General features: G+C 36.2%; 1 protein-coding gene across 1 annotated transcript in view; it reads right to left on the bottom strand.

Moving 5' to 3' along the window:
* Positions 1-666: 666 nt before the first annotated feature.
* IFI44L (interferon induced protein 44 like) overlaps positions 667-14,648 on the bottom strand; it is a 15,975-nt gene continuing 1,993 nt past the window's right edge. The window contains exons 2-9 of the mRNA XM_077771026.1: positions 13,609-14,078; positions 13,021-13,069; positions 11,856-12,051; positions 9,818-9,970; positions 7,386-7,557; positions 2,057-2,157; positions 1,601-1,775; positions 667-842 (exon numbers count right to left, since the gene is read on the bottom strand). Coding sequence (XP_077627152.1) covers positions 820-842; positions 1,601-1,775; positions 2,057-2,157; positions 7,386-7,557; positions 9,818-9,970; positions 11,856-12,051; positions 13,021-13,069; positions 13,609-14,068 — 1,329 coding nt within the window. The 5' untranslated portion in view covers positions 14,069-14,078 and the 3' untranslated portion in view covers positions 667-819. The remainder of the gene's footprint in view (positions 843-1,600; positions 1,776-2,056; positions 2,158-7,385; positions 7,558-9,817; positions 9,971-11,855; positions 12,052-13,020; positions 13,070-13,608; positions 14,079-14,648) is intronic.

The raw sequence follows: 14,648 nt of genomic DNA, 5'->3' as shown, positions 1-14,648 counted from the left end.
AATCTTCTACCCAATAATGGCTGTGGCTCGTTTTTATCATGGATTACATGGAGTCAAACACATATTACTTGTTGGGCCCCTTGCTCCCCTTTCATAACTATCCCGGCTGGAACTCTACTTTTGTTTCCCAGCATCTACTTCTGGCTCTACTCCTCAGTATCTGTGACCTTTCTATTCCTCCATCTCTTTTAACGACCCCATCCAACTCTTGCACTGAATCACAGCTCCTGAACATTCATTTGAGCACCACTTTACCTGTAGCTTTGCTTTAAGAAATTGTTGTTTTTCTATAACTATCCCTAAAGAATTCTTGGCCTCATAATATCCAGGACTTTCCAAACACAATAATTCTGAATAAAAGTATATTCAACTACTTTAATGGAGGTAACTATTGAACCAAAGCATATTCATGTGAAAAGTACTAAGAAATTTGGAGAAGAGAGTTAGGGTTTTATGGGAGAAAAATCTATCTTCTGAAATTCTTTTTTGGCTTATTACTAGTCCTAACTTCTACAGTTACTCAGAGGAATTTAGAATCATTTGGGAGTTCCTGTATAAGACAACCTTCTTATTGCCTTGCACTAGTAAGTAACCTCATTTGATCACTCTACTTGGGAAACATGGCTAGGACGGTTTGGAATTCAATTAATGAAAATGGGGCATGAGTGCACTAAAGGAAGAAATTTTATTTTTTTCACAGAAATAACATGTAAGTCCTTAAGAAATATTTGCTTTTTTAATTCGCTTCCATTCATATCTTCATCCAGAGATAAGTGAAACATTCTCCCTCCTTTATGTCCATTTCTTGTCTCCGGCATTTCATTCTTTTCCAGTCTTCCCCTCTGTAAGGAGAAAAATGTAAAGTATGTGTTATCACTCTGGGGAAGCTGGGAGGGATGCATCTTGGCAAGCACGCCTGCTCCGTCAGGCAACGTGCTAAGCTCTGTGAATACAAATGTGCGTAAAATCCAAAGCCTACTTCTTGAAGAACCACAATCTATTCAGGGAATTGGATATCCATGTAATCATGCTTAAATTATTATTCAATGTATTAGTACTCACATAGAGTTTTAAATAAAGAGCTAAAGACAAATACATAAGGATATAGTCAATTTTGCTGGGGAGGCTTAGAAAGGTGTCACAGCCATTGAAACCATAAGTGGTGCAGGAATACCGAGGGTGGTCTACAGTAGGGCATATCTTGGCCCACCTGTGCTCAGGGCTGGCCTTTCAGCTTGAGGTACAACTGATCCTAGAAGAAACTATCAGTTAGATACTGTCCGGGACTGAAGGCGAAACATAAATGAAAGCAGAAGTCATAAGGAGGCCGTCAGCAGAGGTGGACTCTAATCGGGGCATGCCAAGCCCGGTTTGGGCCAAGTACCAGAATCAAGGCAACTGATGTCACATGCAGAGCTGAACCTCCCTACAATTTTACCTGAACACAAAAGAAAAAAGAATAGAAACAAAGCACATATCCTAACATGGTTGTTAGGTCTAGAGCAAGCAGGTGGGCACCAGCCATCCTGTAAGATAGAACTCAGGGATTTTTAAAAAGTACCCGTGCTTTATGACAGGAGTGGAAAGGGGGCCAGATTACCTGTTTCCTCAAGAGGCATATCCTCTAACATGTCATTCACTAGGCGTAACATCTGCCTCAGCACAAAGAGGATCAGAGTGTCCTTAAATGGGTCCAGCTCCAACTCTGATGTGTAATTTTCAACCATAAAGATATTATAAGTAGGAATATCTAGCATTTTGCTGACTTGTATTATCTGTGGAAAAATTAATAAGCATAACTCATATCTGAAAATGGACTAAATTCAAATATGATTCAAGGAAGAAACTGAAAAATCAATAGCTTGATAAATTCTCTTCTGAATATAATTATAACACAGATAATTATTGTTATAAAGTAGGACTAGACTTGAATTAACCAGGCAACTGATCCAGTTCTTCATTTACCTGTGTGTTTGTACTGTGAACACCCCCCCCACACACACACACACAATATAACACTATTACAATAATGTCTGGTTAGAAATATATTCTTTACCTGGCTTTGGGAAGTCATAGATTTATCCATGTTCGAAAAGTTTTCTTGAAGAGTTTTACTGCAATTACCCATTTTAGTAAGCAACACCACACATGCTATACCTATATCAAAGAGATAAATCAGTTATTTTGTATCATAAACAGCTATGGGTCAACAAGGCCATTCAGTATGTGTGAAAGCAGCTCTCTGTGGGGTGAAGATCTAGAGAATGAAATAACCCCCGTAAATGTCAGTATGGAACCAGAAGTTCTTCTAATAGGAGATAAGATCTTTTCTTCCAACATGAGATATAATTTCTAAATGCAACTGAATTCACACTACGTTGCAATCATCTATTCCAAATAGTGTGTTTTAAAGTGANGGGGTTGCTGGATATTGAAGAGTAAAAAAGACCCTAGAAAGTGAAGAAGGTTGTGTGAGAGAATTTGTAAAAACAAAGCACACTGATTTCACAGTTCTACTAAGGACTTCTTGCCCTCTCCCAATTGGCTGCCAACTGAATCAAAGGCCTCTTTAGGTAAACCTGCTTCCCCAGGAAAAAAAATATTAATAAACTAAAATTTCCAAATGCCATTCATGGATGTCCCTGAGATTTCTTTACAAGAGCTTTGAGTATTTTCCCCTTATGGGAATCATATGTTTGTGATTTCTATTACTAAATGATTGCTTTTGCCATCTTCCCTCATTCAAGTCCCAGAGGAATAAGTAGCAAAGTTAGCCAATCAAAACCTGGCTTGTGTTGATAGCAGTTCTCAATTGACATATATTAATTTCTTTTCAACTTCTGGTAAAATGCAATTCTCCTCTTTCAAAATTAATGCAATGTCTTCTTCGAGGCTCTAAGTCAGCCCAGTTAGATGCATAAAGCATTGCCACCCAGCCTGTCCTTGAAAAAGTAATTTCAAACCTTAGCACTTCTGTAACTCACTCTTATCTATAACCCACCATAATTTTAGAGCTGTTAAATGCTTACATAGACAGTCCCTGATGGGACTAGACTAACGGTTTAGACTTAAGAATTTTTTACTTTATGACGGTGCAAAAGCGTTATAATTTTGGTAGCAACCACACTTCAAATTTTGAATTTCGATCTTTTCTGAGGCTAGCAATATGCAGCATAATATCTCTTGGGGTGCTGAGTGGTGGCAGTGAGCTGCAGTCAGCCACGTGATCACGGGGTAAACAACTTACATACTTACATTCACTCTGTACCCATGAACCATTCTGTTTCTCATTTTTACAACAGCCTTCAATAAGTTATATGAGATATTCAACACTTTATTATAAAATAGGCTTTGTATTAAATGCTTTTTCCCAGCTGCAGGCCAATGTAAGTGTTCCCAGCATGTGTAAGGCAGGCTAGGCTAAGTGACGATGTTTGGTAGGTTCGGTCTATTAAGTGCGTTTTCAAGTTACAGTGAGTTTATTGGGACATAAACCCATTGTAAACTCAAGTCGATCAGTATATGCTCATATATTTACATTGAATACATCTAATGTCTAGATTCAGAACTTATTTCCATTCTACAGGAGGCTAAAGTTCAGTGCACTTAACTTTCTTAAGATGAAAATTATGACTATTAAAAAAAATCTAGATTTACTTTGTTACTAAAACAATCCTCTATACATAAAACTGCACAGCTTTTTTCAAAAAATTATATTAAGTAGTCTTTCTATTGCTATACTAAACAAGGGGCTCTAGAGTATAAATGCCCAAACAATTCTCTTTTTTAAATTGTTTTTTTAGGTTTTGACCACCTGCATCCATCACCTATTTCTCCCATACCTAAATCCCCACCTCTCACAACCATTAATCTGTTCTCTGTATCCATAAGCATGTTGGGTTTTTTTTTTCTTTTAACCATTCCACATATAGGAGAGATCATATAGTGTCTTTCTCTGTCAGACTTATTACACTTAGCATAACGCCCTTGAAGTCCACCGAAGCTGTTGCAAATGGCAAGACTTCGTTCTTTTTTATGGCTGAATAATATTCTTCTTCCACTTTTTGGACTAATATCCTCTTGTACTTTTTGGAATAGTTTGAGAAGGATTGCTATTAATTCTTCTTTGAATGTTCAGTAGAATCCACCAGTGATGCCATCTGTTTCTAGACTTTTGTTTGTTGGGAGCTTTTTTGATTACTGATTCAATATCCTTAACTCATGTTTGGTCTGTCCAGATTTTTTATTTCTTTGTGATTCAGTCTTGGTAGGTTGTATATTTCTAGGAATTTATCCATTTCTTCTATTTTTTTTGTGTATAATTGTTCACCGTAGTCCCTTATGATAATTTGTATTACTGTGGTACCAGTAGTAATATCTCATTTCTGGTTTTATTTTTGTCTTTTTCTTATTCTTTTTTTTTTTTCCCCTGAAATTCAGTGAAAGGTCTCCCAGTTCTGGACCAAATGGAGCCAATACACTTTTCCCTATTCTTCCTTCTAAATACGACTAGAAACACTAGACATTACCTATAAATCAAACACAAACATTGAAAAGTAGAGAAAATAGTGGAATAACAGAAACTCACTAAGGACCTCAGGATCCAGGGAACAACAGGATGGTTGAGTTCTCTAGGTTTCCTTTTTTACTTCATAGAGACTATATTGGCTGCCAGAGAAGCTCACAACTAAGGAATCCCAATTGGATCTGGTGACAAGAAAGGAACAAAGCAGAAAAAGAAGGGAAGGGAAGGGAAGGGAAGGGAAGGGAAGGGAAGGGAAAGGGAGAAGTCCTTCCCTTCAAAAAACTAGAAAAAAGAAAGCTAATTATATCCAAATCAAGAAGATGAAAGAATCCCTAAAGAGCAGATATCAAAGAACAAATTGAAAACAGAAAAACAATTTAAAATATAAATGAAACAAAAACATGGTTCCTTGAAAAGGAAAATAAAATTGACAAATCTTTAGAAATAGTGACAAAGAAAAACAAAAGACAAGACATAAATCACCAATATCAGGAAGGACACAGGGATATCCCTACAGACCTCACACATGTAAAATGAATAATAAGGAAATGCTATGAAGAATTCTATACACTTAAAATTGACAATTTAGATGGAATAAAATGAACTAAAATCTACTATCTATCACAACTCACCTAATATAAAATAGATTATTTTAATAGCTTGATAACTATTTTAAAATTAAATTTTTTGTTTTAAAAACCCCTGAAAAAGAAATCTCCAGACTCAGATGATTTTAATGGAAGACTCTACCAAACATTTAAAGAGAAATTAACACCAATTCTTCACAATTCCTTCAAGAAAATGGAAGAGGAACACTTCTCAACTCATTTTATGAAGCCAGTGTTACCCTGACACCAAAACCTGAAAGCAGCTGGAAAAAAAAAAAAACCCACGAATCAATATCCTTCATAAATATAGATACAAAAATTTTTAATAAAATATTATTATAGGATTCAGCAATATATGAAAATAATTATGTATCATGATTACATGGGATTTATTCTAAGGAAACAAGCCTGGCTCAAGATTCAAAAATCAATGTAATCCATCATACTAAGAAGATAAAGAAGAAAAAATTTTCATGACTCTATCCATCTGTGGATAAAAATTATTTGATAAAATTCAACATCCATTCAGGATAAGAAAAAGAAAAAAAAACTCAGAGAATTAGGAATAAAGAACCTCCTCAAATTGACAAAGAACATCTGTAAAAAACCAAACAAACTTATAGCTAACATCATAATGGTGAAACACTGAATACTTTCCCTCTAAGATCAAAAACACCACAAGGGTACATGTTCTCACAACTTTTATTCAACACAGTACTGTAACTGCTAGCCAGAAAAATATGACAAGAAAAGGAAATAAAAGGCATACAGATTAAAAAGAAAGAGAAAATTATTCCTGTTTAAGATGGTAAGAAAATCCCAAGGGATAAATATACCTTTCCTAGTACTAACAGGTGTGTTCAGCAAGGTCACAAGAAACAAGACTGACATACAAAATTCTATTATACACTGATATACAGGAATAAGCATCTGGAAACCAAAATTCAAACATGATACCACTTTTTTAAAAAATTAAATAGTTAGGTATAGAGTTAATAAAACATGTACAGGACTTGAATGTTAAAAACTGTGGAGAACTGGTGAAAGAAATCAAAGATCTCAATAAATGAAGAAACATATTATGTTCATGGGTTGGAAGACTCAACAGATAAAGATGTCAATCCTCCCAAAATTTATATATGGGTTAATGTAATTGCTATCAGTACCCAATAAAGACTTTTTGTATAAATAGACAAGTTAATTCTAAAATTCTCATGGAGGACAAGCTGAGGACGGCAGCATAGGAAGACCCTGACTTCATCTCCGCCAACAGACACAACAAATTTACAGCTCCGTATGGAATCACTGTCCTCTGAAAAGAACCTAAGAACTAGATGAATAGCATATCCACAACAAAAAAACAAAACCATTGCATCCAGAAGGGTATGAAAGGCAGAGACACTGCCCAGGATCCCACTCCATAGGCAGTCACCCCACAATCAGGGGAGATCCAAAAAAATATGAACTTTTTCTCAAGGAATGAAAGGATTGTGCCCCACATCAGGCACCCAAAGCTGGGGGCTGACACCAGAAAGGCAAAATGTCTGGTCTTGAAAACCAGTGGGGATTATGACCACGAGAATCACAGAACTATAAAGAACACAGATCCCAATCCTAAAGGGCTCCCACACAAATCCAATTGCCCTGACATCCAGTGAGAAAGCAACAGACTGAAAAGCACCCACACCATAAATGAGGGCAATCCACTTAACTACTTTTAAATCTCTACATGTGATAAAACGACACAGAGCTAAACACACACATAACAGTGGCAATTTTCTGGTTTTGATCTTTCTGGTCAGGTCAGATAATGTGAGGTGACTTGCCTATCGAGCCACTGGAAAATCACACGTGACATAAAATACGTAAATGATCTCTGTCTACTAGTGCTAGTAACCAGCCTAGGAGTCAGGAAATTCAGTAAAGGGTCCATAGGACCTTTCTGTACTTTCTTTGCAATTTCCTGTGAATCCATAATTATTTCAAGATAAAATGTTTAAAAATTTTGTAATGTTCTTATTTATTTTTGAGAGACAGAGACAGAGCATGAGTGGGGGAGGGGCAGAGAGAGACACACACATAGAATTTTAAGCAAGCTCCAGGCTCCGAGCTGTCAGCACAGAGCCCAACTTGGGGCTTGAGCACATGATCTGCGAGATCATGACCTGAGCCGAAGTCGAACACTTAACCAACTGAGCCACCCAAGTGCCCCTCAAAGTAAAGGTTTTTTTAATAAGGACAATGAGACTCACCACACTTTAAGACCTCTTTTTGAACTTGTTTGAACTTTGCCACCATCTTAGAGGAGAGATCGCTGATAGACTTGATATCTAAGACATAAGCCACACAGTGAATCCTGTCCTTCAATGATGGAGAGGTGATGAAGGCAGGATCATCGGGTGTAATTGGTTTATGAGGGCTAAACTGTAATGGAAACATAAGGTAACATTTCGAGAGTCTTTGCTGAATTTGTTAAAACACATTCATGCCTGAAATGCAACTACCACTAACCTCCAACCCAAAACTTTCCTCCCACTTGCCACTCTTTCCCCAGGCTAATTAGTATCCCGCTTCCATATGTTCTCTCTACTATGACTGTAATGTTATTATGTTTCTTACAGAAAATTGCTTTGGCAAAAATTATAATTATACTTTACGTTATCCATAGTGGAACTATTTCAGAAAAATACAAACAACGTTTGTTTAAAAAGTTAACTTCAGAGGCTACTGGGTGACTCGGTCGAGAGTTCCACTCTTGATTTCAGCTCAGGTCATAATCTCATGGTTCTTTAGATCAAGCCCCACAGTCGGCTCCACACTGACAGCATAGAGCCTACTAGGGATTCTCTCTCTTTCCTCTCTCTGCTCCTTCCCCACTCTTGTGTGCACATGCACCCATGCACACATGCTCTCTCTCAAAAAAATGCTAATTTCAAATCCCAGTCTCTGAAAAAAAAAAAGAATATAGACATTGGTTACACATTATTTAAGACTTTAAACATTTCACATACTTAAATGGACTAATGGACAGAGGAGAAAAAAGGAGAGGAAAAAATGCCATTTAAAATAAAATGCTATAGGGAACACCTGGGTGGCTCAGTCCATTAAGCCTCAGACTTCAGCTCAGGTCATGATCTCGGGAGTTAGTCAGTTCGAACTCCCATATCAGGCTTTCTGCTATCAGCACTGAACCCACTTCAGATCCTCTGTCTCCTTCTCTTTGCCCCTCTGCTACTCACACACTCTCTCTCAAAAATAAACAAACATTTAAAATAGATTAAAATAAAATAAAATAAAATAAAATGCTATAGGAGCATTTGGTTGGCTCAGTCAGAAGAGCATGCAACTCGATCTCAGGAGCGTGAGTTTGAGCCCCACATGGGGTGTAGAGATTACTAAAAAAATAAATTAAAACATAAAAAATGAAATACTATAATTTCTTTAATTTTACAGAAGAAAAAGAAACTAAAGTGAAAGAGGAAAAAACCCAAGTTCCAAGTTAACATCTTCATACCACAAAACAATAATTTTTCTAGGATTAAGAAAATGGATTTAAAAATACAATACAGGGCTAGGTTCATTATTTTTTAACTATATGTTTCAATGCTGAACTGAACTGACTGCCTCTCTGTTGTGAAAAATGAAGGTGTTAGTAGGCTCAGGGGGTCTCCTATCTGCTCTGTTCCACCTCCATATTTCTCATGTCTCCTTAAATTGTGAGGATAAGGATTATGTTCTTAGTCAACTATGTGTTTCAACCAGCATAGTATCTGGCACAAATTAGGTTTTTAATAATGATTTTTTTAAATATATGAGTACATAGTTAAGGTTTCCAATCAAGCACAACTGAGAGGCAACAAAGTCACTGTTTAGAAATTGAGGCTGATTGTATGCCTCAATGCCCAATGCCTAAAAGAAAGGTAAAAATATTGGTTGACTTTTCGAGAATTTAAGGTACATCATCTCATTTACCTTCTCAGGCACTCTACAAAATGGGCATTATTAATACCTACATTTCGACATAAAAAAAGTAAGACTTTCAGAGATAAATATGTAACTTCTTTATGAGTACACATCTACTTGTTGGCAAAGCCAATTTTTGGATACAGGCATTTAGGTAGCATTTTAGTAGTGAAACATAAATACTTAGAGTATAACAACATCACACTTAGACAAAAATTGGTTAATTGTTACACTATTTTGTCTAAGTGACCAAAAAAGTGCATGAGGTTAATTACTACTTTTCTACTTATTTTACATTATTGTAAAGAGTGATATAAGAACAATCATCTCCTGAACTTTTTTGGGATCTGTATGAGTAAAATACTGCTGTTGGCTGTATTTCTTTTTTTTCTTTTTTTTTTAGATTACCTTATTATTATTATTTTTTTTTTGAGTAACCTCCACACCCAGTGTGGGGCTAACACTCATGACCCTGAGTTCAAGAGTCTTAAGTTCTACCAACTGACCCAGCCACGCACCCCAGCCTATATTTCTTAATGCCAGAGAAAATAAGTTCCTCTACTTTACTTCTATGAATATTTATTCATTTAAAAAAGAGAAGTGTTGGTTGATGTTGAACACACCTTACAACAGTTGAAATTGTCTTATGGGGTAAAAAACATTTAACAAAGAGCATTGATGGAAATGATTTAAAAGGTTTTCGAGATTCGAGAATTCTTACCTCGTATCTGTCTGGCACACAGCCTTTTAAGATGTGGGGTATGTCATCCATACACAATCCTACTCCCTCTTTCTCATGTAGCCCCATGGAGTCACACAACCTAAATGCCAGAGATTTGCCATCGTTCCCATCTTTAACAGAATATGTTCTGTACTATAAAACAAAGTATATTAAATGTAAAATTTCATTCTTCAACTAGCATTCAAGACATGACAATAGGATGAGCATAGGGTGATTAATATTTTAAAACTGTGGTCCTCAAACATTTTGGTCTCAGTATCACCTGATACTCTTAAAAATTATTGAGAATCTCGAAGATATTTTTACTTATGTAGATTATATCTACTGATATTTAACATACTAGAAACTGAAATGGAAATAATTTTAAATATTTCTTAAATCATTTTAAAATGCAATTGTGAATTTATTGCACGTTAACCCAAATAACATTTTACCCAAAAAAATTACTTTCCAAAAAATATTAAAAACAGCAGGATCGATTTAGTTTTTACAATGCTCTTTAGTATCTGAATTATAGAAGATAGCAGGATTCCCATATCTGCCTCGGAATTCAGTCTGTTGTGCTATATCATTTTGATTGAAGTATATGAAGAAAATCTAGTCTCCCGTGTATATATGTAAAGAAAAAGGAGAGAGCATTTAACAGCTTTCAGAAAATTGTGGATATTCCTCATTAATAATGCATCAAAGCTCAACAAGTGATAATTTCTCAAAGGTTAGCTACAGTGTGGAATCTGTGATATTTTCACACTCAGTTACATTAAATTCAGTGATCTGTCTTACACTTTGAATATATTTTGTATCCATGCATGACTTAGCAACTTGATGCATTTGGTCATTTGAAAATATTGGTTCCCTGCCTTCCCTAGGTCTTCCAGCCTAGGCACATTTCAGCCGACGATATTAAAACATCATGTTTGTTACTAGTGCTGCTAATCTTATCAGATAAGTCTTTAAGTCTTGGGAAGTTATGAAGCTCAAAGTGGTGGATACAAGCTTCCCAAAGTTCTATTTTTTTCTTTAAAACTCAAATGTTATCATTGGCAACAAATGTTGATTGGTTGTTTTTCTTGTCATGATATGCCCACTTAGTGCATTTTCCATGAATTTCTACTGAATAGCTAAGTATAAATAAGCAAGTCTGCCAATTGTCTTCTTAATTAAAAATGATGTTACATGAGAAGAGTTCAGCTCACAACTCCAATGCACCAGTGTCTTTGCTCAACAGCCGCCACATTTTGGGATGCCTTAGAAACCCTTTATCCATACTTCCCATTGCATCACACAAAATACTAAAATAATGTGTTCTCAAAAGCTGAGCTTAAATAAAATCCATAGTTATTACTTACTCATCAATTACATTCTTTTTTTTTTTAATGTTTTTTATTTATTTCTGAGAGAGAGACAGTGTGAGCAGGGGAGGGTCAGAGAGAGAGGGAGATACAGAGTCTGAAGCAGGCTCCAGGCTCTGAGCTAGCTGTCAGCACAGAGCCCGACATGGGGCTCAAACCCACGAACCGTGAGATCATGACCTGAGCCGAAGTCAGACACTTAACTGGCTGAGCCACCCAGGTGCCCCTCATGATCATTCCTTATATAATGGTTTTGTAAAATGGAAAAGTGTTGTAATACATAATTTTCATTATTTTATTACAAAAAAAGAGAAAAGAATTTCAATCCAGGTAAAACCATGTGGGACATAAGCAAAAACACATTTCTAATATAATGGACTTACACAAAACTTTTAAAATTTTACTGCTGTATTCTACAAACTTAAGCATTCTTCTCAGTTATATGAAGAATGTGTGTGTAAACATGGAAAGCCTCTCAGTAAAAAACAACTCAATGGAGGCCATTCTGATTCAGCTTGTACTCCTGTTTTACATTTGATTTAGCATTTAATTGCTTGTAGGTAAGAAGGAGGTTAACATTCCTAGAGAAAATGGCAAAGAAATGAACAAATCTAATAATTGTAATTGATAAAACAAAATCCTCAGGCAATACTTAAGTAACTTACCTGTTCAGTAATGCTGGTGTCATCAGACCCCACTATGGCTTGGCGAGTCAGACGGCCTTGGAAAGCAGACCTCACTGAATTAATAAAACTGGACTTTCCAGATCCAACTGGCCCCAGCAAGAGAATACGAATTTCTGAAATCAAGTCTACATTGGGCTTGAAGGCTCTGAGTTCCTCCAGAAGTTGATTCCTGTGCCTGTGAAATAACATGCAGAACTTGAAACAGCCAAACCCCCATAAAAACAGCGTGATTCTCCTGGACCTTCTTTCCGTCCCTTTACAAGTATGTTTTAAATACGTACATATTATCTGGGAATTAACGTGTATCATCTGACGCGAAAAGGTCTACGGTTATGCATGTTGTGCTTGAAGAAAATGCATATATCTATATCTTAATAAAGCTAAACATTCACCAGCAACCAAATCACTGCTAAACTATTAGCCTTGATGACACAAGTCTGAGAAATATCAACAACACTGAAGATGTGTGTTATTTCAGTAATAATATTATATTAAGGAGAAATAAAATATACGCAACACAGATATTTATCTATAAATTGGGGAAAGGGGGGTTGTTTTTAAAACTTACTGAAGTTCCCCCAAATCTGTGTTCTTAAGTAAAAGCTTCAAAGGAAATATCTGAAATAGCCATCTAGACCTTTCTGTCTGGAAAACTTTAAATCTAGCTAGTTCAAAGTGAAAAATTAAGGGGCGCCTGGGTGGCTTAGTCGGTTAAGCGTCCGACTTTCGCTCAGGTCATGATGTCGCGGTTCGTGTGTTCGAGTCCCGCGTCGGGCTCTGTGCTGACTGCCAGCTCAGAGCCTGGAGCCTGTTTCAGTCTGTGACTCCCTCTCTCTCTGCCCCGCCCCTGCTCCCCCTGTCTCTCTCTCTCTCTCTCTCCTAGAAATAAATAAAAATATTAAAAAAAAAAAAACAGTGAAAAATAAAGTCAAATTGTTGTCAGGTAGATTTTTAAAGGTTCACGGTTGGTAGGGATTCTATTTTTGCTGTTGTTGTAAATTGCCTCAAAGATATTATTTAAATAATATTGTAATTTATTTTTATCACCCAAGTTATATTTTTATTTCACTCTTTCATTTCCAGTGTCATTTATAGAAGTGTTCTAAATAAAGTGAGTAATAGATAGTCCGAGAACCTAACTTACTTCGCAGTTCTTGTCACCTTGCTCACATAGGTGGTGTCATCCTTAATTCCTGTAGGAAACAAACATAGCATAATAAGTTTTTTAACCTGTCTGGCTAAATATGCTCAAGTCAACTTTTTAAATGGGGTAGCGAGTCTGCTTATAAAAACCAGGGCTGAGCTGTCCAGTTAGGACTTAGGGTTGGCAACCTAATGAGCAGAGAAGAGAAAATTATTCCCCGCCTTCCATGGAGGATAATTAACTCACTCTGGAAACTCTCGGGTACGTATACCTGGAGGTCCTAGAGCTGACCCAAAAGGGACCATGTGTCAGAATAAACCCCGGCTCTCGCTTGCTCTCCATCTTCATCTCTCTATCTCTCCACTTACACTTCTCAACCTCCTTTCCTCAAAGCTGCCTATACCTTCTGGGTGATACCTCATAAAATTTATGCTTCCCAGGTTATATTTTGAAGTTTATGAAAGAGAAATTTGATGGCATGAAATCGGACTGTTCCTCTCATTTTTCCTTGTTCTTGTAGCTCAATGATGACCAACAAATACAAAGAGAGACGAGAACCACAGTGTAGGATTATCTCATTTAACATACCTTCGACTCGAAAAACTTCACATTCACAAAATGTGTTGCCAGAGTAGAACATTTTTAATTTGGAGCTTAATGAACGATGCATAGAAAGTTTGGCTTTGCTTGGATCTATACTGAGCATCTTTTCATCAAAGGAACAAAATGTCAGTTCCCCAGAAATAATTTTCACTTCTGCCTCTAGAACTACAGTTGTCATTTCTGTAGCTTTATGTCTTTGAAATGAAAAACAGAAGGAGGATATTGGCTCGCTAAACTCTTTGGCTGTAGGATAATGCCCAGGTATAAAGACCCCAATAATAATATTAGAAAAGTAAACTACTGTTATAGTAGATCCCTGAAGCTGGCAATTATTAAACAAATGTTCGTGGACACTAGACTTAGAAAGAAGTCTCAAGGAAACGTTTCCAAGCAGCTTTTGTAGGCTTCTCTCCTCATTCCATGACAATCTGGTTGTTACTGCCATGGTTCTGTACCTGATAGAAAAACAATAATAGGTTGAAAAGCTAGTTAGTATATCATCGTGGTTTAAAGCACAGATTTCTGCTTCTTTTAGTTCCAGCATGTTATTTTTTTTCTCTGATCCAATTAAAACACGTTGGTTGTATTACAAGGAAAAGAAAACATAGAGATAGAACATTCATAGGTGGATATGAGACAAACTCAGATAACTTAGAAATAAAAAGTATCATTAAAATATCATTGAATTTTTTTTTAGTTTATTGTCAAGTTGGTTTCCATATCACACCCAGTGTTCATCCCAACGAGTGCCCTCCTTCATGCCCATCAGCCTCCTTCCCCTCATTGAATTTTTTTAAGTCAGTAGTCAAGTGGAAAACTATATAAAGAATAAAGTAAAATAAATAAATTAGAACACGAGTCCGCAAACATTTCTTAATGACAGTAAATTTTTTAGCCTTTGTGGGACATATACTCTGCCATAGTTAACTGAACATTGCCAATGTAATGCAAAAACATAGATGAAATATAAACAAATGGGCATGATTATGTTCCAATACAGCTTTTTTTTTTTTTTTTTTTTTTTT

Source organism: Crocuta crocuta, unplaced genomic scaffold (genome assembly GCF_008692635.1).
Source record: "Crocuta crocuta isolate KB4526 unplaced genomic scaffold, BGI_CrCroc_1.0 scaffold125, whole genome shotgun sequence".
In the NCBI taxonomy this organism is placed as follows: Eukaryota; Metazoa; Chordata; class Mammalia; order Carnivora; family Hyaenidae; genus Crocuta; species Crocuta crocuta.
This window is presented reverse-complemented; position numbering and strand designations above follow the sequence as displayed.